This window comes from Metarhizium acridum (genome assembly GCF_019434415.1).
Source record: "Metarhizium acridum strain ARSEF 324 chromosome Unknown scaffold_568, whole genome shotgun sequence".
NCBI lineage: Eukaryota > Fungi > Ascomycota > Sordariomycetes > Hypocreales > Clavicipitaceae > Metarhizium > Metarhizium acridum.
Genome location: NW_027094041.1, coordinates 1458387 through 1483345, shown reverse-complemented (window position 1 = coordinate 1483345; position 24959 = coordinate 1458387). Strand labels below are relative to the sequence as shown.

The following is a 24959-nucleotide window of genomic DNA, read 5'->3' as shown; positions in this document are numbered from 1 at the left end:
TGATTCTCGCGTCCTTCTCGTCAAGCAGATCGCGAAGCCGCCCTTCCTCTTCTGAAGATATTCTAAGAAGACGTTGCACTTACAGAGAGTCTATCTTCCGCCGCGCGACGATTCTTGACTTCTTCTTCAGTCTTGTCCTCTTGATGTCTTAGGCGTTCTTCAAGATCAGCAACCCGCTGATCGAAAACGCTGCGATTGATAATTTCCACCTCAACACGAGTTTCGGCGGCCTGGAGCTTCCTGTTCAACTCAGCACCGGCATCTTCTGCCGCACGGCGTTCCGCTATCTCCTTCTCCGTCTTCCTTTGTTCGTTAGAGAGTCGTTCAGCAAGGTCCATCATCATGGCCTGAAGCTCGTTGATCTTATTCTGGGCCTGCTCATCAGGGCCAGGGGTGAGCAGCTCTCGGCCTCGTGCTTCGGCTTCCTTCTCTTCATCTGGCACGGAGGCAGTCTTCAGGCTGGCTGTCAAGTGCTCCTTCATTTCCTCAAGCGCCTTCAGTATCGCAGAATCATCATTCACGGGTGCTTCTCTTTCAACAACGGGAATGATGGGCTGAATGCGTTGCTGGGCCGCGAACGCTTCGGTAACAGCCAACCGAATATGTTCCATCCTGCGATCACGGCGCGGGCTAATAGAACGTTGAGCAGGCTCCTCGTCTTCGTCATCCGCGTCGCTCTCCTGCATCTCAGCAGACATGCTGCGGATTTCACGGCGAGTAGACTGATTGCGGCGGTGCTGAAGGGCAAGAGCCTCTTGAATGGAAGCAAGTGTCTTCTCGAGGGGCTCTAGTCGAGAAGCCAACAAGGTGCCAACAACCTCGTTGACACGGCCATCAAAGAACTGAGCGCGGTTCTCCAGCTTGTCATGTTCATCTCCCGTAAAAGCACCTTCCCAATCACTAGCTGGTTCACTTGCAATCTCCGGGTCATCAGGATCATTAGCGAACTCGGGTGATCGAGGGCTAATAGGTGGATCGACAAAGGGATCTTCCAGTTCGGTGCTCAACATGGGAGTAGCATCGGGGATAAGATTGAACTGACGAGGAGTAAGACTGGTCCCCTCTCTGGAAAATTCATCGATCGATGGCCGAAGAACTTCAGTAGGACCACATTTCTGTGCATTAGTGGGATGCGACTGCCAGTTTGAGGACTCGAGCAACTTGTTGACTCCCATAGAGGGGTCTGTCTCCATTTGCTGCATCACTGCATCGATCTCTTCGAATGTCGGCTCGCGATCTTCACTGATATCGACCAAAGGCCTACTCTGGAAGGCATTAGGAACAGTTACTGGTTCCGGCATCGAAAGCGTAACGGGCTCAGTCTCAATTGACTGAAGAACATCAGGCTGCTCAACAAGATTAGGCGATTGGGGTTTAGCGAATCGGGATGCAGCAAGGCCTCTGGGCTTGGGCGTAAGCTTAGCACGGGGGGGCTGAGGCGTAGACTCAGCAGTAGCCTCCTCTTCTGCAGGTTCTTCTGGAGCAGAATCTTCCTTCTTGTCACTGCTGTCGGAGCTTGCAAGTTGAGCAGCAGGTGATGCGACAGGGATAAATGGCACAGCATTAGCTGACAAGAACTCTCGGTCTTCGCTGTCTTTGGTCTTGTTTTCGAACAAGCCACTTGGTGGCAATTCGCGCGTGGCAAGTTCTGGGTTAAAATTGGGGTGAGAAAGGCTCTTGATTGTCTCCTCGGCAGGGGATGTTACAGATGGAGCAGCTGTGGTAGCTTTGGTGTCAACCTGATCGGAAGTGACTATTGATGACAGTGAAGTATCACCAGGCTGTGTCAGCTCCCCATCTACAGAGCCTTCTTCGGCAACGCTGCGATCATCCTTGACCTCGTCAGCGTGACCAGGTTGGATGTCTTCTTCCTCTTCATCAGGTCTTTCAGCGAACGCAGGCAACATGTCACCATCCGGTGCAGCACTCTTGGCACGCTTAACTCTGGATTCGTCAGCTAGCCGGCCATCAGGACCATCACGAAACTTATCATCCTCTTCAGCCCTAGGAGACTGGGCAGACGATCTACTAGACGGTCTGATGATGGGTATAGCCTTGGACTTCTTCGCTGGGCGTACAATGTCTTCTGTTGGAATGGTAATGTTACCAAAGATGGAGTCTTGACGAGCAGTGTGACCACGTCCGCCAGCAGGGGTGATGGCCAACGGCTGGAAAGGTGTAAACGATGGGGCGTCAGGTCGGAACTTTGGTCCACTCGTAGAAAAGCTGAAAACACCTTGTCCGGGTGAGAATGAGGGTGCACTGGCATGCATCTTGGATGCGCCAAACTGTGGCACAGGCTTGGTCGGTTCCAGAGACTGCGGGATCGCGTTACTACTAACACCTGCTTGGAAGATTGCCGGCTGGAAGCCACCCGAGAAATTGTACATGCCCCCCGAAGTAAACGTGCTTGCAGGGTTGAACTTGAATTCGGGCGCCTGGACATTAAGTTTCGACAGCGATAGCTTGCTACCGTGGCTGGATCGTCTTGTGCTGCTAGCGCCAGACTCGTGATCTTGCCATGGGTTGCTGACAGTGGAAAACGTCTTTTGGTGTTGTCCAAAGGCAGCTGCAAAATCAAAGTCCTGTACAGGGGTTCCCAAATTACTGGGGTTCGTCTCAATCTCCTGAGCTTCATCCTCGTCCTTGTGTGTTTCCGGAAGCTCCTTCAAGGACCCCAGCTTGCCAAGACCATGCTCGTCGACTTGTTCTTGAAAAAAGGTCTGTGTTAACGAGTGTCCCCTTGAGTGGGGTCTGGGATGGTGCAACTCCATAGGTTTGCCAGGTTCATTAGCAAAACGCTCAGCGACCGTTAGTCCCTGTGATGACTGATTTCGACTGTGCACGGGAGCAAACGGCTTCGTCACCACTGACTGAGGGTTATAGTCCTCATGTTCAAGTTGATTACGGAGTTGCTCTTCAAGATGGTACTCAGCATCCTCAATCTCAGCTTGCAGGTTGTCACCATTGTGCATGGTCGGTCCTGGAGTCTTGGAGGGACTTTTGCTGAAATCCTCCTCCTCCTCATCCTCACGTACGTCCTGTAGGCGTGGGGATGCAATGGATCCCATCTGCTGAGGGAAGTATTGCAGAGACTGGTGACGCTGGTGAAGATTAAAGCCAGGACTTGCAGTTTGCTGCAGGCCCTCGAGGCCGTATGGCGACCGAGGAGACAGAATTCCAGTCAGGCTGGCCAGAGGCGAGTCAGTGCGGTTTGAACCCTGTAAAATACCAGCTGGATTTGACCAGCCCTGTGACTGAGCAAGCTGGAAGGGTGAGTTCCCGGCTGGTAATGAAATTGACTGGCGAGAGTTGAACTTTCCAGGAGCAAAGGACACCGGAGATGCGCCAGACGGTAAGCCAGGGCTTGCAGAGGCTGGCAAAAATTGCGCTGGAAATGGATAACTCGGAAGCCCGTGATTGCTAGACGCTGACGAGGTGGGGACCGGGGGAGAAAAGGGCAGAGACGGATACTGCACTGAAGCTTGTCTGGATGGATTAGTTGTTGGCGGGGAGATTGAAGGCTCCGGAGGCTCCTCCTCGGCGAACGAAACACCCAACGCGCGTAGCTTGGCCTCCTGAAGCTCGTCAACATAATTTTTCCATGCTGCGCAGACATTAGCAATTGTAACCAGTCACATGCAAACAGCTATGCCGACATACCGTTCAGGTCAGGTAACAAGACTCTATAACTTCTCTCTGATCGCTCTCGGGCCATGTCATTATCTGTGGGCCAATCCTGCCGGCTCTGAGAGTCATCAGTGCCGGGAGGTTGGTATCCTTCAACTAAAAGGTCGAACCCATCAACACTGTAACCTAGCTCTCTCCATGATGAAAACATCTTCTCAACTTCTTCGGGCCGAAGAGGCATGGGAGCACCTCCCGCTTGGCCGCGTTGGTCGTCGCGGGGGACGAGGACCATAATATTTTTGCCTTTCCATGGTACCTTCTTCTTGATTCGTGGAGTCATCATGGGCTCCTTCGGCAATGGTTTTTCTTTGCTCTTGATGGGTGTGATGGGGGTCTCAAGCTCTCCGTTCATGTTCTGAAGGTTGCTGGCCATGGTCTTTTCGGAAACATCCACTGTAGGGACGTCTGTTCGAGGCTCAATTGGTGATGCAACATCCTGTGCGAGATCGACCTCGTGTAAGGTCTGCTGTAGCTCTACGTCGGACATGCTGCTGTCCACTCCACCGGCTGCTATCTGAGGAAGCTCTTTGGGTTTCAAAGTTTCAACACTTGAGCGTCGTCGCAGGTGGCTAGACGATGATTTGCGCGACTCGGACTTTGGTGCCTGAGTAGCACGCGGAGTACGGGGATCGCTGTCGTCGAACCAAGCTAATTGGGAGCCGCTCAGTGAAGAGTGCTCGCTGTCGCTTCCGTCACTAAACCAGTGCCGTGGTTCAGCGTTGACCACACCAGTTGTATGGGTACGAATCCAGTCTTCGGTGAGGCCCCTGTGTTGTCTCCTAGCGCGATTGGCCAGAACTGCTGCAGCAGCACTAATTGTTGTCTGCGGCTGTTGCTCGTGGAGATTCTCCCCTGGCTGCGGACGCAGGAAAGAAGTCTCAATGTTCAAGTGGTGAATTGGCGAGTCGTCCGAAGGCTCGCTGCTAAAGCTCTGCCGACGGAGATTATGGTCGGTTCGAGGATAAGGGGAACCCCAGCTAGCAGTGCCAAAACTATTATTCTCTTCCCCAAACTCAGGAGGCGGAGTTCTCAAAAGTTGCGCAACCCGGCTAGGCAACTTGGGCCCGGGCAGCGGCGGGAGGGCTGGAGAAGACTCGATATCTTCCTCTTCGCCGTCAGCTGTAGATGCCGTCGACAAGGCTGGGGAACTCGGTGACGGAGGTCGAGACCGGGATTCCCCAGTGCCGTCCTGTGCAGATGCACCAGGAGCAGGAGTCGCCGACGAGATTGATGGAGACGTCTTTACAAGAGCCTGCTTCCAAAGGAGACAGTCCAATGGTTAGCTTGTGGAACAAGTTACGAGCTTCAGCACATGAAAGTGGTTCGCAGTGTCAGGGAAGAAGGGTTCAGATTGAGACAGAACACAAAGGCTCCAACCTCCTGCATGTACAATTGTCCCAACGCCCCTTACTCTTCCAAGCACATGCTGAGAAACAGACAAGAAAATTGGGGAGTCTCACCAAGTGAGATTCAGCGCAGACGAGGATTGTGTCGCCTGCTGCTGATTCTCTTCTCTATTTTCCCTCACAGGTTCGACACCGAAATTTGCACGTTCTCAAAGGCAGGTATCGCAGCCGGCGAGTCGTCGGGTCGTCGAGTCGTCAACGAGGGTAGCGCGACGCGTCTTCCCGCTATGATTCCACTCCAGGGAAAGGGGGCGGGTCAACGGGGCACCACAAGGCCACGGTGCAGATTTGCGGCGGTCGCGGGCGCGGGAGGGAAATTGTGTGCTGGTACTGGTGCTGCCTCCGCAAAGGTGTATATCTAACAGGACGGCGACAGCATCAGAAGAAGAATAGCACAGGAACGAGCGCAAGGACGGATCGATGCGGCCGGACACATCGGACGTTTGAAGGACGTCGTGGAGCCCGATGGCGGGAGCAGGACGAGGCAGCAAAAAAGAAGTTGTAGGAAATAATTCCAAGCGACTTGGCCAAAAGGGATGCCGGAGGTTGGGGGCCGCCACCCAGGTCCAGCAGTGGCTAGCTTTGTAAAAGTGCTGGCTGGCTCTGGCTCGTTCAGGCTTGGCCTTGCTGTTCAGGTGCTGCCTGGCAAGTGCTGCAAGTGTCCAGAAGGTTCAGATGTTTGTTCAGTCCGCCCGAGTGGCAGGTCTGTCCTGTTCTAATAGAGATTCCAGACTGTATTACTACTCCATGTCGATTGGCGCCGTATTGTATTCAGTCGACGCAGAGTCCAAACTGGGGCCACCGACCCAGGTCTTGCAGGCTGCTTGGGGCCCAAGCAGCACGAGCTACGAGGTGGGCCTATACTTGATTTGTGTTTCTCACCAGTTGACACGTTGACGGCCTCCAAAGCCACGAGGGGGCCAACAGCAGTCAACACAGCTATCAGGATCGAACAAGGCCATGTACCATCCCTAAACAGGTCGCAAAGGTTGGAACTCTCAAGCTGGGGCGTGTTGTACATAGTTGTTTTGTTCTCCTTGTTCTTGCACACTTTGGCTGCGGATGGAACAATGACAACTCGGAACTTGACGCTTTAATGAACTGACCCGCCCTGGGGTACATGGCGCCAGTCAAGACGTAATCTCGCTCCAAGGGCGAGTGATGGAGAATACAAAGAGGCCGGGATGAAGCACGGTTGCATGTGCAGACTGGCCCAGACTTCGTAAGTATTCCCAAACATTCGTCAGGTCGTGGATCCCGCAATCTTCAACCACCAAAGTACCTCCACGTCTAGTTTGATTACCCAATGCCAGAGAACCAGTTGACCATCTCCCGTTCTCGTCATTTCCGGTGCACATCAAGTTCTATTACAAACGCGTAAATATCTCTCCTGCTCCTGCTCAAGGCATGAACAGCAGAACAGAGCAACAGTCAATGCCCACAAGCTCTCTTCAGAGCACAGGAGAACGGGTGCGCATGTGTTACCGAGGGACTGGCTCATGCCCTCATTCACCATCGCGACTAAACGGAATGTTTGGCGACACGTCTGGCCTGGCCCCGTCCGCAGCACGAACCCAGCCAATAACCGTGGTACTACCTACCACTAACATTGAATATTTTGCTTGAGAGCTCAAGCACTAAAGTAGGGGTCCGCGAAGCTGTCCACTTTATGTCCACCGCCTCTCTTTGGGGAAGTGGACAGCTCCACAGAGTGTCTCTATTGCTCCATTGGTGCCAAGCTGAGCAGATGAGTGGCGAGGTGGTGAAGTGGGTGAAGTGGCCAGCCACCACGGTCGGGAACTAGTTGCCCGACGGGGTCTTCCTCCCGTCTAGATGTTGAGGTCCACGAGCCACAAACTTTGAGCCACGAGCGGCAATGCGTTTTTTGAGTTCATCCTATGGCGTCTGTCGGAGTTTTTTGGTTTCTCCTTTTTTTTTACAGGACACAACTGGCATGTCGAAAAAAGCGCATCTCAAGAGTAGCATGCAATATTCTCTGCAATTTTCGTAGATTTTGGTTGATTGTGTGCACAGAATGCTTAGATTTTTTTCCTCCTTGCAGAGCTTTCTTGATCAAGTTAAAAGAGGGCACTCGATATTGGATGTTTGGGCCATGACGCATGTCGGGTTTGTTGATATGGCACGTGGTGATTGGCTGGACAGATCCCTAGCCTTTTGTTGCGCAAACTCTCTCCCACCCCGGGTGTACTTCCCAAACCTCATTAACTATGCAACACAAAAAATCAAGACATCCGAACCAGGCAATGGAAGTCTCGGGGACACAGTACGATACTCTAAAAGATGACTTTGATGAGGCTTAGCAGCGGCTCGAAATGGAGCTCATTCTTCACGGCTCGCCTTACCCTACAACCCATTATTGCGGGGCAGCGCATTCGGTGTCACTGAACGACTTACACCTCGGGCCACACATTACATCTTACACCTCACTCATATGGTCTCTTTCTCGCGCAAACCGCAATCATCCCCGTGGCCTTCCGCTGTCAACTCGTAAAAAAAAGCCGCTATGAGTCAGCCTCTCGTCCTTAAATGGATCCTCGATACACGGACGCTCTGGCCCGAAGCCAAAGCCACCAAGGACCTCGAAACAGCGGTACCTCCCCCCCCCCCCCCCCCCGTCCCGTCTCTCCTCTATCCAACATATATCTAACCACACCTAAGGCAAGCCGGGCCCTCTCACTGCTCACCCATGAAGAACGCACCTCCGTCCTGAAGTACTACTTCGTCAAGGACGCCAAGCTAGCCCTGGGCTCGGCGCTGCTAAAGCGCCACGCCATCTCGTCCACGCTCGGCATCCCCTTCTCAGCGGCGACGCCCACGCGCGCACCGCCCGGCTCCAAGCCCGTGTTCTTGCGGCCAGACGGGTCGGAACCGCTCGTCTTCAATGTCTCGCACCAGGCGGGCCTCGTGGCCCTCGTCGGGGTGCTGCGACGGAGCGCAGACGGAGGAGGTGTGGACGTTGGCGTGGACGTCGTGTGCCCCGGGGAGCGGCGGGATCGCGACCACGCGCTGATTGCCAAAGACGGGTGGCCGCGGTACGTGGACATGCACGAGAGCGTCTTCGCGGCCGCCGAGTGCGCGCGGCTGCTGGACCTGGGCCGCGAGGTGGGCAGGGACGAGGCGCTCGAGTACTTTTATGCGCTGTGGTGCTTGAGGGAGGGTTATGTCAAGATGACGGGGGAGGCGTTGCTCGCCGAGTGGTTGGGGGAGCTGGAGATGAGGAATTTTGCGCCTCCCGAGGGGAGTTCAGACGACAGGCCGCCGCTGGAAGTTTGGTTTCGCGGCGCGCGGGTCGGGGACGACGTGGATGTGAGGCTTGAGAGATATTTGGCTGATTATATGGTTTGTACGGTTGTCAGGGGGGATGTAGGGGGTGGTTTGGGAGGTGGGTTCGAAAGTTTGGATTTGAACGCGCTTTTGGATGCTGCCGAGAAGAGTAATTCGTGAAAAAAATGATGGCACAAGGTTGTTGGGGTTAAAGTGAAACTAGTTTTTGAATCACCCGGGGAGATTGTTGGACATTTTGGCACTGGTTTTTATACAGGGAGGAGTACTCGTCGGAAGGCCAAGTTAGAGTCATTGTTCATACTGGTGTGCCAACTAACTAACATTCAATACAGAACCTGCGACATAGACAACCTCCCCCCCCCTCGCTCTCCTTGTTCAGGGAACATCTACAGGTGCTGGCCAAAGAATTTCAAAAGAGTCTTGTAGCCGCGCTCATACTCCTCCTTGACTCGGTCGTTGCTCAAGTCGGAACGGGCAGCCATCCAGCCGTGAATCTGGTCTTTGAAGATCTCAACATGCTTAGGCACCTTGAGTGTGTCCTCGAACTTCTTGACATCCTCGGCGGGCTCGTCGCCGGAAGCCAGCAGGGCCATGGGGACATTGATGCCCTGGGCATCGGCCGGATCGACCATAGCAGGGTGAACGGAGGCGATGGCTCCAAAGGCGTTGTTGTCTGCCTTGGTGGCTAGGGTAGCGACCTTGCCGCCCCAGCAGTACTGACGAATTTTGATTCCACTTAGTTGCTAGATCCAAACATACCTTCATGATCAAGATGAGCAGGTCAACTTACGCCGACAATACCAAACTTGGTTAGAGATGCATACTGCTGCTTGACGGCTTGAACATAGGCGGGGACATTGGCGGCCGTGGCGGGAGGGGGGAATTTGCCAAAGAAGGCACCGAGCTTCTCTTTCTTCTCGGAAGTATCGGGGGGATACCTAGGCGTGAATTTGTCAGTTTTTGCCCTTGCGATATCTCTTTGTCTCAAGCCCGTACAGCAACTTACCATTCAATGGCAGCAGGGTTGCCCTTGAACCAGTCTGGAATCAAGACTTTGTACTTGTGCTCACTGTCGCTGTGAGCTAGGATATCAGCACCCTGGACAGTCTGATCAAAGTAGCCAAAGATGTCGTAAATGACGACAATAGCCCTCGTCGCATCAGAAGGACCGGTGACGTCTATTTCCCCCCAAGTCCAGCGTCAGCTCTCAGCTCACTCACCACCCAAAGGTTCACATCCGGACAGTATACGTACAAGTTTTGTAACCGCCAATCTCTTCATAAGCACCCTTGGGTTTGTATCCCTTGCTCACAATAGGGGGAACATTGCAGCACGGCTGGCTGTGGCCGCCGGTGGCGGGCATGGTCGACATGGTGGGCGATTGGGTGCCGAGGTGCAAGTTGCTCTGGTGCGAGGTTTGCGTCTTTGTAGTTGGCGGGTTCGACAGTCGTTGAAATGAACCTGCTGTGGTTCGAGATAAGCTGCGCGAGGAAAATAGTGCAAGTTGTAGGGATTTACACGATGGCAGACGTTGACTCGAATATCTCGACATCCACAATGTTGGAGAGGGAGATGCCGTGGAATAACGCATAGAGATCCTGGATTTACGTGCACGAGTGTTGGCCCTCGGAAGCTGTGGAGATGCAAAGAGGGGCCGGGTGGCAATTTTAGGCCGAGCTAGAAGATGGGGAGGGGCAATCGCAGTTTGGAATATCGAGAGAATGGTGTTGTCATGGAGAGCTAGAGCCGTGGTGGGGGGTGGGGCAGCAATAGAACTTCATTCAAGTCATGTCTGGTGAAAGCTTCGAGGACCATGGCTAGAGTCTTTGGCGCCTTCTCCGGTCAGCTAAGGTTGGAAGACAGAGTTCGTACACGAAGTGTTGCGACATCGGGTTTTTCTTTGAAGAGGTGGTGCCCCTTGCCTTGAGTGCTGAAGCCCTCAAAAGAAGGTATAGCCCGTGGTTTTGCTCTTCAGAGCCGCCAAACCGGTACGTTTGTCGCTAACACTAGGTAGGTACATATACTCCAAAGGCTGCCCAGCGGCATGGTTGTCTCGACAATCCGACTCTTTGCAGACATACAATGTAACTTTTTAAAACTGGGAGTATTAATTAAGGTGTCTATATAACTGTAGCATTTTAGTCAAGCTCGCTATGCAATTGCCGAACAATATAGGCTGGTTTGAACAATTCATCAACTGCCTTTCCACCTGCGCAGACAACGGTTGCATGAACCGAGGCATCCTAAGGTAGTGGCCTATCGGCGGCTGCCCAAAACCGGCGACGTGTTGGCTCCCGTGGCTTCCGCGGCCGTCCAAAAATAAAAATGAAAGAACAAATATCGGTATCGCCTAAACACGCAATCGGGTTTTATGTAAAAGAATTCCGGAACGCCCCGTAGTAAACAGTCGTGTGCACTGTCATCGATGCTCTTGGTATCCGGAATTAAAAGTTGGACGATGGGTTAACCTGACCAGGCTGATGGTAGTTTTCCAGAGTAGACTGGAAGGGGCTGCGCTGGGTATGAGCACCGCCAGCACTACTGCCTCGCTCAGACTTCTCCATGCCTCCAGTAGCAGACATGTCATAGGCCATGAGGCCGTCATTCTCCTCGCTGTGCTTCTTGCGTCCCCAGATACGCCAGGCTACCAATCCAAGAGCACCTAAAACGATAGCACCACCAACCCCAACAACGACGCCGATGACAGTATTTCGGGTCTTCGTGGACATGCCAGTGGTCTCGCCATCTCCAGAAGTGAGACCCGGGGTAGAGGTCGTCCTTGTCGTTGACGAAACAACTGTCTTGGATCCGTTAGTATTGGTCGTGGTCCATACTTGGACACTCGTTTGAACAACAGGGGTGGGTGTGCTCGAAGTCCGTGTGCTGCTGCTGCTGGAACTCGTGGTTTGTGCCGGGATAAAGCTGGAGGTTGGAGTAGCTGAAGACGAGGTTGCCTCGGGGGTAGCGGATGGCGTGGCACTAGCTGGAGTAGATGACGGGATGCTAGAAGAACTACTAGTAGACGAAGTGGTGGGAGTAGTGGAGGATGGCGTAGATGTTGGCGAGCTGGATGGAGTGCTCGTTGAGCTAGGCGTAGATTCCGTAGTAGATGTGCTTTGGGTTGAACTTTCAGTAGCTGAGGTTCCTCCGACCAGGTCGCTGACCTGGCGTGCAGCGAGGGCCTTGACATCAATCTTGGTAAAATCTAACCATGTTGACTGAGCCACGGAGACGATGGCAACTGCAGCGAGCAGTTGCTGGAGAATCTGTTTCGAGTACATCTCGGCTGGCTTTCTCGGGTAGGGAGAGGTTATCGATGGTTCCCCCGGGTCAAAATACCTGTACTTCTGAAGGGGATGTCGGGTGTATTGTTTTTTCCAAGATGAGTGAAATATCACGCAGCAAGCGTGTTGGGTCCTTGCAATGCTATCAAGACGCGGACGCCAACACCAGGCTTTCGACACGCGTGATGTGACGTCTGTTTGTCTAATGTGCAGAGTTCTCGGTGCGTGAACAGGAGTGAAAGGAAAGGTGGAGCCCCTTTCGCCGTTATGGGAGGCGCAGTGATTCGAGATTCTGGTGGAGCGAGAGTTCCAATGATGAAAAAAATCTGAAAGGAAGGAAGACGGGCGTGTTTCACGATTGTCGACACTAAAGAACAGGGACAGGAAAAAAGAAAGTAGCGATGCAGACTGCCTGTACGCGCTCCGTCGTATTGGCGAGGCTGGTAGGAATTGGAACAGTCTGGTGGAAGAAAGAAAAGGCCAGGAGAGCGAGAAGCAGTCACGGGGCCCCAACGGGGAAATGGCCGGGATGAGACGACCAGGTCGGTCAGTCGTCCAACTGATCACTGACTGGACACATGCAAGGTTACCCAAGACAGGCGAGGCGACTGGAGGTTGCCAGCCAGCCAGTTGACATCTGCGCCAGACTGGTCAAGGGCGGCCCAGGGTGCCAGGACCTGCAAGGAAGGTGCTGTGTGAAACTTCGTATTCCCCTCCATCCAACCAACGTCTGGTCCATTCAAACTCTGTACAGTACTCCGTACGGTTCGAATACTTCGATCATTCAAACAGCTGGTCAGCCAGTTAGACACTTTAGAAGTCTGCCACCGTGCAGCCCGCAGAAGCCTGCAGACCATCACGCAGTCTGTTCTCCGGAGTCAGAGTGGCAGTTCAACATCTCGGGCCGTCCGAAAGGAGGCCACGGAGAAAGAGTATCTCGACACGTAAGCACCGGCAGCAGCATGGGGTATCCGCTATTGGCCGCCGGTGCCGCGGCCCCTGGTGATCTTCTGGGTCATGGCCCCTGAGAGACAGCTCTGAGATGAGACGGGTCATTGCGTGGGGAGGCATGTTCATTGACGGTTCTTAGAACTAGGAGGACATTGAAGTCCTACACAACGTCTCCTGAGCAGCGCCAGCACTGACAACCGGTGCCGACAGAAAAAGGTTGACATCGCTCCCTTCACTACGTGTTACTAGTCCGTGGCCAAGCCTTCCAGTACCCGCTGTCAGATGGGGCAACTTCCAGCCAACTATGCTTGTTTGCATAAGTTTATGCCCGAGAACCGGCCAGGCCCGCGGCTTGAGACATGTCAACTGGTTAGAAAGGACACGCTGCATGGAAGCATGGGTGCTATAATTGGCTTCTTGCAGCCCTGAAGTGTTTGGTCACGGTGCCACCAGCTCCTTCAAGGGCAAGTCATGCCCCAAAATAACAAAGGGATGGGCAATGCAGTGTTTGTGAGGTGCAGCCCTTGCGCCATCGACGACTCTCGACAAACCAGCGGCTGCATTTAGGTTTTGCAAAGATGTTAAAGAAAAAGGAGGTCGAGCACGGCTTGCCACAGCTATCAGCCTTTTGTCACGACATGGTTAACCTTGTGTGCAGCAATTTCAATCATCAGACGCACATCTTCCTTCGCTTTATACTAGCACCGTTAATAAACAGGATGTGCTTGGATGCTTCACAGTGTCTGCAACATGACACTATATTTTTGTTCATACACCGACGGTTGGCTATACGACCTGTGACTCTGGACAGTTTTCAAGGATTGCCGTTGAAAGGTCGTCTTCGATGACACGACATGGCTTGATCTTTGACCACTCGGGAAGTCCTGAAACACCAGAAGCGATTGTACGCGGCATGTCCAGTGGCCAGCGAACCTGGAAGCAACTCTGATTAGTGAGCTCTTGCGAATGGGCACCCCAGGCACCCCAGGCACCCTATAACTACCTCCAAGACTTTTCAGCTTTTGTCTCAGCCTTTGACTAGCGAAACCGCAGGTATTCTGACGGGGGATATACTGAATTGCCGGGCCGTGGTACACAAAAGTTGCTGAGAGGGACTGTTGCTTGCGAAACCAGGCAGGCACGCAGTTCGTGGTCGTCTTTGTTTGGCCACAATCTACAATGCATGTCAACTGCGTCCTATGAATCAATTTACAAAGCACTCATAGGGCAAACGACATTTCGCCAAATATGCTTCTTCGAAAAACGCTGTCCGTACATGGCGGGTATATGGATGGTATATGACCCAACACCTGCTACCCCGTCTTGTCAACAACGGCTTCAACGAAAACCCTCTCCTGTAGTGTCACCAATTGCCTTGCTGAATTGCAAAACTACGGACAGGGAGATGCGGAATAAAATCGATCCTGTGACAGGAAGAGCTGTCTCAAGAAGGTTTCTGCAAAATTCTGGACGCACCGTGTCGAAATAGGAAGTTGCCGTCAATAAATCACCAATCGTAGGCGGTTCCCGCTCACTCATCTCAATGGCCTCCATCAAGACACAACACGCTGCTGTCAAGGTCGATTGAAATGGAGCTCAAGACAATCACTGTGCACGCTGGGACCATTTTTGACCCCAAAGCCAAGAAGTTTAAAGAAAATGTATCAATCACCGTCGATCCTGGTACGGGCAGCATTGTTCACGTACTGCAACGGAACACAGGCACGGCCAATATCAGGGAAGGCGACATTGACCTCCGTGACAAGATTGTCATGCCAGGATTTGTAGATGCACACACTCACATCTTCCTACACGCCTACAAGTAAGTGGTTGATTCATCGGTAGGCTTCAGTGACCCTTTATCCTGACGGATTGGTCCGAGAGCGCCATCCCTGGACCAAATGAGAGACGAAAGCAGCGTGGAACGTACAATCCGCGCAGCGAATCATGTTCGGAGGGGGCTGCTCTCAGGATAACACTACATACCGCGACCTGGGCACAGAGGGAATGGGCTCATTCGACACAAACGTACGAGATGCCATCAACCGCTCTTCGTGGCGACAGAGTGTCTCGCCGGGGCCAGTATCCTGCAGGGCAGCCGTTCGGAGATGAGTCGCCACGGATCAAGCATCTCCGTTCAATTCCCGCCCAGGAACCTGTCGTCATGTTCAACCAAGACGAAATGAAGGCCATGGTGGAGGAGGCGCATCTGGCGGGACTTCCTGTGGCATGCCACGCCGCCACAGCAGAGGGAGCGGCCATGGCGGCAAAAGCAGGCATAACCAGCATCGAGCACGAAACCTCGTGACGACCGAGGTGTTTACAGCCACGCAGCATAGCAGGACCATCTTTGTACCGACCTTGGCCGTCATGGAGGTGCTGCGGAAGCCCGACCTGGCCAGGCTGCAGTGCAACGTGAGCCAGGCGTTTGACATGGGTGTTCGTCTTGCGGCGCGGTTAATCACGGCGAGGGCGCGCGCGAGATGGAGCTGATGATGGAGGCGGGTATTCCGGTTGGTGTTGAGGAATCAATGATGGATGGAGGGGGAAAAAAGTAATACGGCCTGAGAGAAATTCAGCAAACTGCCTTGATTTTCTTGTTTTAATTTAAGAGCCAAGCCCCCCCCCCCCAAATCACCGAAATCGTGGACTCTGTGCTTCGGATACTTGGGTAAACCTCGCGGTGTGTCAACCCGACCAATTTCACCACGACCATTCCTCTCTAATACTATGTTGCATGGACGACAAACAAATAAATAACCATGCAGGTGCCCAAGGGAGACGCCTGACCTAGTTCTACGGAGTAGGCACATGGCATATCTGCAAAACCACCGACGATCCCCTCCCCTCTCGGCATATTTCTCATGGGGATGTCACGGCCGGTGCGACAGCTCCAATCACAAATTTCATGGTGCGCACATTCCAGCCATAAACGGCTGTGTTCCTGGCAGATGACTGCTGCATCTGACGAGCTGCCCTGCAGGGCCATCTCTTCCAAATCTCCCTTGACAGCCGATGGCCCCTTGTTACTCCTCATCTTGCGCATCGTTCGCGTCCCCGCATTGCAACGCTACCGTCGTGCTCGTTGTCACCGTCATTCAAGCAGTGTCTGTCTATGCGCAATAGAGCCTAGTATTTAAATAAGTAAACAATGGCCATTATCCCTCATCTGTTTCTCTTCTCTCCTCCCGGCCCATAGTAGAGCTCTGTGAAAAGAAATAAAAAATAAAAATAGAATAAAAGCTGGTGGTAGTATCCCCAACACCGGTAATGAGGCCATCTACGGCTCTTGGTGCCGTCGCACTCTCGTTCTGCCATGCCCTCAATCTGGGCGGCCGGCCCTACCAAATAATCCATGAGGTAGATAGGCGTTCTGGCGCCCTCCAGGACTTCGTTACCTGGGATGAACACTCTCTCTTTATCCACGGCGAACGCGCCATGATGTTCTCAGGCGAGGTCCATCCGTTCCGCCTCCCCGTGCCGTCGTTGTACTTGGACGTCTTTGAGAAGATCAAGGCGCTCGGCTTCAACATGGTGTCGTTCTATGTCGACTGGGCGCTGCTCGAGGGGAAACAGGGCGAGTTTCACGCGAATGGCATCTTCGCTCTGGAGCCGTTCCTTGAAGCGGCCTCCAAGGCGGGCGTATATTTGCTGGCGAGACCGGGCCCGTATATTAACGCAGAGGTTAGCGGAGGGGGTTTCCCGGGATATTTGCAGCAGTTGAAGGGGATTCTTAGGTCTCAGGCGCCGGACTTTTTGAATGCGACGGACAAGTAAGTTCCTTTGGATGTGACATGTCTGTTTGAAAGAAGGGGGATGACTGTCACGGCAAGTTGGAAGCAATGACTGATGAGTTACATAGCTACATGGCACATGTGTGTGATATCATCGCCAAGTACCAAATCACCAACGGCGGCCCTGTCGTTCTTTTCCAGCCCGAGAACGAATATTCTTCAGGGCACAACATCCCCTTTCCCAACGGGCAGTATATGCAGTACGTCATCAACCAGGCCAGGAGCGCGGGCATTTCGGTCCCCATGATCAACAACGACGTTGGGCCCTCGGGGAATTATGCTCCTGGCAAGGGCGTCGGAAGCATGGATATTTATGTAGGCGTAGAGTGAAGCCAAGGTGTTGGAGATTATAGAGACGTCGGACTAACCTGGGTAGGGACACGACAGCTACCCCCTAGGATTCGATTGCGTAAGTTGACATGTGTAAGTCTGGGGAGAAGTAAGCGGAAAAGGCCAGCTGATATTTTCAGGCCAATCCTGCCGTCTGGCCGCCGAACGGTCTTCCAACAAACTTTCACCAACTCCACGAGAGGCAGAGTCCGACGAGCCCGTACTCCATCATCGAGGTACGTACGCAACGCAAAATGTAAGCCGGTTAAAATTCCAAAAAGCAGAGGCTCACGGGAAATGCGTCAGTTTCAAGGTGGCGCATTTGATCCTTGGGGCGGCCGGGGATTCGAAAAGTGCGCCGCCCTCGTCAACCACGAATTCGCACGTGTCTTTTATAAGAACAACCTGGCGGCCGGTGTGTCGATTTTCAATATTTACATGGTAGTCCAAGCTGCCTCTTACCCGCCTCTAGAACCTTGAACTTACAAGACTCTGTAGATATACGGCGGAACAAACTGGGGTAATCTCGGCCACCCAGGCGGCTATACGTCCTACGATTACGGTGCCGTATGTTTCTTCTTCTTCACAAGCATTTCCTACAAAGTACTAACGTTCAAAGTGTATCAGAGAAAACAGAGTCATAGACCGTGAGAAGTATTCCGAGGTCAAGCTCGAAGCCCAATTCATCAAGGTATCGCCTGGATACATCACCGCGTCCGTTGGCCTCGCGTCAACCACCGCGTACGCCAACAACCCGGGCATCACCATCACGCCCTTGACGTCTAATAAGACGGGCAACTTCTTCGTCGCTCGTCAGACAGACTACACCGCTACGGGCAGCGTCTCCTACACCGTCACCTTGCCTACCAGCAATGGAACCCTCACCATCCCCCAGCGCGGAGGAAGCTTGTCCCTGCACGGGCGTGATTCCAAGATCCATTTGACGGACTATCCCGTGGGCGACTACACTCTACTGTATACCACTGCCGAGGTATTCACCTGGAAGAAGTATGCTAATAAGACGGTTTTGGTGTTGTACGGCGGCCCAGATGAATTGCATGAGTTTGCGGTGAAGTCTCCCTCCCCAGCGACACAAGTCCTGCACGTTGAGGGGAGTAGCATCTCGTCCCACGGGCAGGATTTATCGACTATTGTCGTGCAGTGGACGACGTCGCCAAAGAGGCAGTATATTCAGGTCGGCAACTTGGCCATCTACCTCGTTGGTAAGCCGACTCCTATCACGAACTTGTACATGACACCAAAACTGCAGTTCCATCCTCTTACCACAAGACACAGATCGCAACTCGGCATACAACTACTGGGTGCCCGTGCTTCCGGGCCCCAAATCATCCCCATACGGCACATCGCTCATGAACCCGGACGCAGCCATCATCAACGGGGGCTACCTCATCCGCTCCGCGTCCATCAGCGGCAACACGCTCTCCCTCCGCGCCGACTTCAACGCCTCGACGGCCCTCGAGGTCGTCGGCGTCCCCGACGGCGTCACCAAGCTCTCCGTCAACGGCAGGCCGCTCAAGCACACCACCTCCCCGACAGGAACGTGGCTCGCCCAGCCGGACATCACCATCCCAACCCTCCGACTCCCCTCCCTCGCCAACCTGACCTGGCACACCGTCGACTCCCTGCCCGAAATTCACCCCCAGTACGACGACTCCCGCTGGCGCACCGCCTCCCAAAGCCCAGGCAACAGCAGGCCGCAAGCGCACCACAGAGCCTCCAACGCGACCCTGTTGGCGGCGCCCACCCGCGCATCTCTCTACGGCTCAGACTACGGATTCAACACGGGCACCCTCGTCTTCAGGGGCCACTTCACCGCCTCGGGCAACGAGTCCCTCTTCAGGGCGTGGACGTCCGGCGGCACAGCATACGCCAGCTCGGCATGGCTCAACGACCGCTTCCTCGGGTCCTTCAAGGGCGACGACGCCACCGAGAACCACAACTCCACGTACGCCCTGCCCGGCCTGACCGCCGGCGAGCGGTACGTCGTCACCGTGGTGGTCGACACCATGGGCTTCAACGAGAACTTCAACCCGGGCTACGAGGACATGAAGGCGCCGCGCGGCATCCTCGACTACGCGCTCTCGTCCCCGGACGGCGCGCCGACCGACGTGACGTGGAAAATCACCGGCAACCTCGGCGGCCAGGACTACGCCGACGAGTTCCGCGGGCCGCTCAACGAGGGGGGCCTCTTCTTCGAGCGCCAGGGCTACCACTACCCTTTCCCCCCCGTGGACGCCCTCTTCACCCCGGGCTCGCCGTTTGACGGCGTCGACCGCGCCGGCGTCGCCTACTACGCGGCCAGGATGCCGCTGGCCTTGCCGGCCGACGGCTACGACATCCCGCTGTCGTTTGTGTTTGCCGACGGCACCCAGCGGCGCGGGGACTACAGGGCGCTGCTGTACGTGAATGGGTTCCAGTTCGGCAAGTATCTCAGCAACATCGGGCCCCAGACCGAGTTCCCCGTGCCCGAGGGCGTCCTCGACTACAACGGGGACAATTGGGTCGGGCTGGCGGTGTGGTCGTTGGACGGCACGGGCGCAAGGGTGCCCGGGTTCACGCTGAGGTCCGGGACTCCCGTCCAGTCTTCGCGGAACAAGGTCCATCTCGTCACGGGGCCGTCGTATTCCAAGCGTCCTGGCGCATACTAGTTCCTTTTTACATGGCATAGCTGCACTGTTTTTATGTATACATGAGAATGATGACGGCCTTGACAGGCAAAGGAGGGAACACACTCAGTGTTTCAACCTTCACATTGGCCACGTATGACTGACTGCCTTGCTCGATTGTGACGGATATGTACATTCAAAAAACGCCAATTATGACTATCAACTATGCTCTATTTTGGGTATTTTAGCCAGCTGCCCCCATGCGAGATTTCTGAAACCCCCATCGTCTCTTACACTTGAACTACCGTTCAGACAAAAAAGCGCCAATAAATAAACGAATGAATGAGGAAACCCTGGTGACATTAGACTCATAATTACATAATTAAAAGCGAAAGAAGAATTACTACATTCCTCCCCCTTTTTTGGTGTTTTTGCCTCACGAGATGGCTTCAAGACAATTATCGCCCATGGTATCAATCCTCGTACGGCTGACAAGTGTGGCAGTTATGCCCAGATGGGAATGTTTTTATATGCTGGTGAATTATAGCTGTGGAGGACCCGGTAAGGCGGCCGAGGCTCGTCCTTTGGACGCTCCAGGGAAGAAATTGCTAGAGATTCAGAAAAGGCCGGCCGGTGGATTAAGGTAGAGTGTCGACGCTGTGACATGAATACCGAGATATGGTCCTGGACTACCTGAGTCTGCTCTCGGCCCATGACGGTCGACGTCTGGGATCGTACGTGATTATGATGAAACTCATAACTTCGGACGCTCTCTTGATTGTTATTCTGTAGCCATTTCCTTTCAGCTAGTCGCTTCTGCTGCCACGGTCGTTTTGAGAATGAACTGCGCAGGAGATCATCGCGCGGCGGCTCTGGTGGCAGCTCTTTGGTCATATCCGCAACGGTTAGTCTTGGTCCAGATTTTGCGGCAGCGTCCGAGTTGGAAGAGAATGAGTTAGAAAGATTCGGCGCCGAGACGGGTGCCCTGGCCCTATACGTGTCTAGCCCAGAGCTGATGTGAGTTCGCGTCGTTTGACTGGCAGGGAGAATCGCACGTTCACTTCTCATGAACCGGTTATCCTGGGTTCGCAACGTAGTGGAGGCTCCATAGGGAGCCGCCTTTTCAGTGACATTTCGGCTAGTCTGAAGTATGGCCTTGTGATTACCTATTTGTCTCCTGGGGCGGGATGGATTTCGAGGAGGAGGTACAGGTTTCTCGCCGATAAATGCGTCCTCGGTCGCGGGCAAGACAGCTGGAATCGCAACTGAAGTCGTAGTCCTTTGCAGATGAGTATCACCATCTTCAACCTCGAGGTCAGATCCGTCCAGCAGCGCCTCAATATGAAATATTTTGGTGTCATCCGCCCCTGCGATAGTTGAGTCGCTCTTAGCGCTTTCGGAACTTGGGAGACTTCTGACAGTCCCAGAACTGGAAAGACTATTCAAACTTTTGAAGCTGTCCAGGCTGTTCATGCTCTTGTGGCCCTTGTAAGTTGTACCACTTTTGATGCTGTGACCATAATGACTGATATTATCGTCATGGTCACGGTCATCCTGGCTATAATTGCTTTCACTATACGCGATGGCGCTGTCGACGCTGACGATTGTTTTCAGTGATTCAGTGCTCCGGTTAGAATGTTTGGTAAGCTTCTTGGGCGAGGTTGGAAATACTCTGTTATGCTCGCTGAGTCGTTCTTCGACGTCTACTGGTACCGTGGGGACCGCCTGGAGGTCATGCGAACCATATCCGGTAGACAAGTCATCTTCTTTGTGATGTGCGAACAACCGCTGTAGCTTCCCGGCCAATTGGCTACCGCTGTTTGATCTAACCCTCGGTTGAACGGTACCGTCTTGACTCACAGAGCTGCTTTTGGACTGTGAAGTATCGTTATGGCTGTTTGATTCGTTTTGATCCACTTGACTATCATCATCGCCAGACCCTGAAACCAAAAGGCTATGCCGGGGTCGTATCAGAGACGACAAAAGCCGTAAACTGCTTCTTGACAGCGAGGTGACCGAATCTCGGGAAGGGTTATTGGTCGAATCGTCTTCAGTCTCATGACCAACAGTTCCGTCCTTATCGTCACCCATATGATTTGCGCCGCGTCCCGATAAGCCTTCAGGAGTTGTCTTATCAGCAACTCCAGAATCTACAACTGCAGGTTTTGACTGAATTGAGGTAGTGGAGCTATAACCGCTATCCGTCTGCGAAGGTGAGCCTGGGGAACTGAGAGAAGAAGTGGCCGATACAAAGCCGCTGTCCGGCCTAGATATATCGTATGGATCAACTTCATTTGCGGGCTTAACCTCTGAGCTCTCCGAGACACGATTCGCGCTCGAATCATCGCTGGTGTCAAGAATTTCGTCCGCGAAATGTTTCAACGCCGCGTCATCCTGTGTGGGGCCTATTTGGCTTTCATTTTGATTGCATGAGTCGTCTTTCATTGCTTGAGGATGTGATGACGAAACTTCGCGCATAAAATCATAATCTTCAAGAGGCTCCTCTATGAGCTCCCTGAGAATTGACAGACGCTTTCTGCTAGACGCAACCCCTGGCGTGTCACCGAAAGAGAAACGCCTATGGCGTTTAGAACCAAATGAAACGGACGAGTTACCGTTGAGATGGTCTTTTGTGCCATTCTTTGTGGCATTGATTGTTGTTGAGAGCGTAGGAGTAGAGAGATTTGATACACCCTGGGAGCTAAGACGGAAACCCGCATTTCGAGCTCCGATGCCATTCTTCGACTTCGTCGTTGTGGATTGGGTTTGCTTTCCTCCGTTACTATCGCGCATACATCTTGGGACCGAAGAAAAATTTGTAATACGGAGTGTCCCCAGCTTCAAACCGCCAAGCTGCTGATAGTCGGACCGGCTGGGTTTGCCGGATCGCTCTTGTTCCGCCTTCATTTGCAGATCAGGTAACGACATGTGCTTTTGAATCTTTCGTTTACCCTCACTCCCAGCGTCTTTGTGCACTTCGGCACCTGTTGATGCTGCACTAGCCAGAACAGATGCAAGCGATGTCGAAGATCTGAAGCTATTACGGCCCCCAGGCAGCTTATAACGAGATGGCGTCCTTGTCGCGAGACCAGGAGTCTGAACTAATGAACGTCGACGCATTGGTATGTATGATAGGGCCGGCCTAGCATCACCAACTGCAGACACTGGCCGTTCGCCGGATGACTGGGGTAGAGTTGAGCGAGAAGAAAAGCCAGGGTCGCGAGAAGCATGACGATCGGATGTACTGGCGGGAGTAGAAGTTTGGCGCTGGTCAACAAGGCCGAGATTCAATGGAGAGAGTGGCATCAGACCCAACTTGACGAAGCCAGGCTTTACTGATGTGTTTCGTCGTCCTTGGCTGCCCGCGCTGTCAAACATGTGTGAGAAACGTGTCCTTCAAGTTTTTGATACGGATTCAAAACTTACTCGACTTTCTGCAGTGATGGTGGGTTAGCAAGACTACTTGTGCTCGAGGCACCGACTATAGCTGACTTGCGTATTGACTTGCGCCTAGGAATATCTGCTGCACGAACATTATCGGTAACGTGTGTTTTCCCGAAAACGGCGGGCGTCGCATTGTACGGTGTTGATAAAGTCGAATTTTGTAATGAGAGTTCAGGTCTACGCCTTCTAACAGCAGGAGTCGACGATTTGTGTGGTGCTGATGCGGTCGAGCTCTGCAATTGAAGTTCAGGCTTATGTCTGCGTATTGCCAAGTTGCCTGGTTCGTGCCCTTTGATGTCCTGCGACTGTGTTTGGACTGTTAGACTCGCATTCGCATACTCTGGCCCAATATGTATGCGAGAATAACGGTTCGGATCCTGAGGAGAAGAGACATCATGGGTGTAGAAGGGGTGTTTCCGGAGGCCAGACTCAATGTCGTTTTGGTTAGCGAGTCTATTTTGGTAACCTCCAGACGCCGAGCCTCCAACATCAGGCTGGGGATACGGCCGCGAAGCCGCCTGCCGTTTCTTCTGGGACGACATGTACGGACTGAGTGAGGAGGATCGATCGGGAAACGCGACGCGACCAATGTCATTGTCATGGGCCCCGGATTCCGCCCGAGTTCGTCTGCGATCGAACAACATAGGTCCCAGATGCCGGGAGAGGCCGGCGTGGAACGGTCATATAATGCAGCAGGCCAGGCCCAGGAACTACTGGAGAGGAAAAAGGAAGCATACGATATGTCGAAGCAGGAAGAACATGTATGAGATGGTATGAGATGTATGTAGTTCAAAAGCAAGGAAGCCAGTGCCAAGGACGACAGTTAAAGCTAGTCGTGTGGAGGCAGGTTAATATTACTACGGATCAAGAGGGACCGTCCGTGAGCATCAAGGTTTCTGATGGTCGTGTTTAGAACCAGGAGAGAGGGGATCCCCATCGGGAGGACGGAAGAAGACGAGAAGTCTAATAACCAAGGCAGGTCAGCATACGGACGAAATCCTCGAGCGTCCAATAAGGCCAGCCCTGGTGGTGGCTGGCCGGCTGTAAGTTGCAGCATGTACATACCTGGCTACTATCCAAGAAGACCAAAACCACGACCTTGTTTGCTCGATACGGAGAAGAGAGGCGCCACCAGAAGTTGGTGGAGACGTCCACCAAGCGGCAAATGTGGTCGTAGTCGCGCCTGGCGACGGATGATGGCTGTCTGAGACACGAACCACAACCATACGAAGCCGGCAGGGCTGGCTGCCCCCTTGCCACAGCAACAACGCCAGCTGTGCTGTCTCTCGAAAGAAGATGCAAGACATTGGCCACCTTGGACGGTTGTCAAAGGCTACACAAATGTTTGCAGAGCATCGCGAGATGTGGGGAGGAGGAGGCAAGGGAGGGGGCCAAGGGAGGCCCGTGCTCGACGCGAGCAAGCGATTGCACCATGGAAATAGCCAGGAAGAGTCTTCGAATTCAGGTCATCCATGGCATGACTCCGAAACAAAGATGGAGGAGGCCATGGCCAAATTGCAATATAGGTTCCGTCGACGGGTTCTGGGGTCGTGGTCCACGGCTGAGCCTCGCGCTCTGGCCATTCATACCGCAATATGAAACGGCCTCTCGAAGTCACACTTGTGACTTGACATGGGTCGGACTCCGGGTCCCGGCGTTTGTGGCCTTGGTTCCCCACGCGGCCAGGATAGTGAAATGTCCATCACCACACATCGATCGGCTCCATCCTGGGTGGCACCGTGCCGTCGAGATGCGAATACCACTATACTACTCCGTTTGTACGTACATGCACTCGAGCCGCGATTGAGCGAGAGAGGAAAACAAAGACTTCTTGCCAATCGATTATACAATCCTCGTCTTGCCAAGTTGCTTAGGAGCTGCAGGCTAGGGAGTTGCTGCTGCACACCTAGGTCAAATGCCACAGAGTTTTGATTTGCGCCACATACCGCGATACGAAGACAGCCGCGCCGACAGCCAATACATGCACGTTGCCACAGCCCAGTACGCGGGAGGGAGGGATGCTCGGGATGGATGCTACCTGTATCGCCATGGATGGAAACATCGTCATCGTCGGCCTTGACCGCCTTGCACCACAGACAGACCCTCACGAACGGTTGGTTTCAGATA

The 24959-nt window shown here is 53.5% G+C and overlaps 9 protein-coding genes across 9 annotated transcripts; 4 read left to right on the top strand and 5 right to left on the bottom strand.

Moving 5' to 3' along the window:
- Positions 1–62: 62 nt before the first annotated feature.
- On the bottom strand, positions 63–5076 carry J3458_019837 (uncharacterized protein; the record flags this gene model as incomplete). Its single annotated transcript, XM_066121720.1, has 3 exons — positions 63–3607; positions 3664–4942; positions 5068–5076. 3 exons carry the CDS (start codon positions 5074–5076, stop codon positions 63–65), a joined length of 4833 nt encoding a protein of 1610 aa, XP_065973337.1.
- A 2111-nt stretch (positions 5077–7187) lies between these two features.
- Positions 7188–8745, top strand: J3458_019836 (uncharacterized protein). Its single transcript, XM_066121719.1, has 2 exons — positions 7188–7707; positions 7776–8745. The coding sequence occupies exons 1-2, from the start codon at positions 7621–7623 to the stop codon at positions 8559–8561; spliced, it is 873 nt and encodes a 290-aa protein (XP_065973336.1). The 5' UTR covers positions 7188–7620; the 3' UTR covers positions 8562–8745.
- Positions 8688–10185, bottom strand: J3458_019835 (uncharacterized protein). Its single transcript, XM_066121718.1, has 4 exons — positions 9657–10185; positions 9409–9580; positions 9193–9340; positions 8688–9118 (listed from the first exon to the last, which is right to left on the bottom strand). The coding sequence occupies exons 1-4, from the start codon at positions 9991–9993 to the stop codon at positions 8789–8791; spliced, it is 987 nt and encodes a 328-aa protein (XP_065973335.1). The 5' UTR covers positions 9994–10185; the 3' UTR covers positions 8688–8788.
- Positions 10186–10294: 109 nt separating this feature from the next.
- On the bottom strand, positions 10295–12192 carry J3458_019834 (uncharacterized protein). Its single transcript, XM_007816511.2, has one exon. It carries the CDS (start codon positions 11681–11683, stop codon positions 10847–10849), a length of 837 nt encoding a protein of 278 aa, XP_007814702.2. The 5' UTR covers positions 11684–12192; the 3' UTR covers positions 10295–10846.
- A 2034-nt stretch (positions 12193–14226) lies between these two features.
- Positions 14227–14463, top strand: J3458_019833 (uncharacterized protein; the record flags this gene model as incomplete). Its single annotated transcript, XM_007816510.2, has 1 exon — positions 14227–14463. The coding sequence occupies one exon, from the start codon at positions 14227–14229 to the stop codon at positions 14461–14463; it is 237 nt and encodes a 78-aa protein (XP_007814701.2).
- A 209-nt stretch (positions 14464–14672) lies between these two features.
- J3458_019832 (uncharacterized protein) lies at positions 14673–14945 on the top strand (the record flags this gene model as incomplete). Its single annotated transcript, XM_066121717.1, has 1 exon — positions 14673–14945. The coding sequence occupies one exon, from the start codon at positions 14673–14675 to the stop codon at positions 14943–14945; it is 273 nt and encodes a 90-aa protein (XP_065973334.1).
- A 342-nt stretch (positions 14946–15287) lies between these two features.
- On the top strand, positions 15288–22755 carry J3458_019831 (uncharacterized protein). The gene is made up of 8 exons (XM_066121716.1): positions 15288–16410; positions 16500–16746; positions 16808–16840; positions 16902–16997; positions 17068–17202; positions 17260–17328; positions 17381–17984; positions 18058–22755. The coding sequence occupies exons 1-8, from the start codon at positions 15908–15910 to the stop codon at positions 19428–19430; spliced, it is 3060 nt and encodes a 1019-aa protein (XP_065973333.1). The 5' UTR covers positions 15288–15907; the 3' UTR covers positions 19431–22755.
- Positions 19893–23514, bottom strand: J3458_019830 (uncharacterized protein; the record flags this gene model as incomplete). Its single annotated transcript, XM_007816508.2, has 2 exons — positions 22815–23514; positions 19893–22755 (listed from the first exon to the last, which is right to left on the bottom strand). Exons 1-2 carry the CDS (start codon positions 23474–23476, stop codon positions 19893–19895), a joined length of 3525 nt encoding a protein of 1174 aa, XP_007814699.2. The 5' UTR covers positions 23477–23514.
- Positions 23512–24352, bottom strand: J3458_019829 (uncharacterized protein). The gene is made up of 2 exons (XM_066121715.1): positions 23898–24352; positions 23512–23795 (listed from the first exon to the last, which is right to left on the bottom strand). The coding sequence occupies exons 1-2, from the start codon at positions 24137–24139 to the stop codon at positions 23720–23722; spliced, it is 318 nt and encodes a 105-aa protein (XP_065973332.1). The 5' UTR covers positions 24140–24352; the 3' UTR covers positions 23512–23719.
- Between the last annotated feature and the right edge of the window lie 607 nt (positions 24353–24959).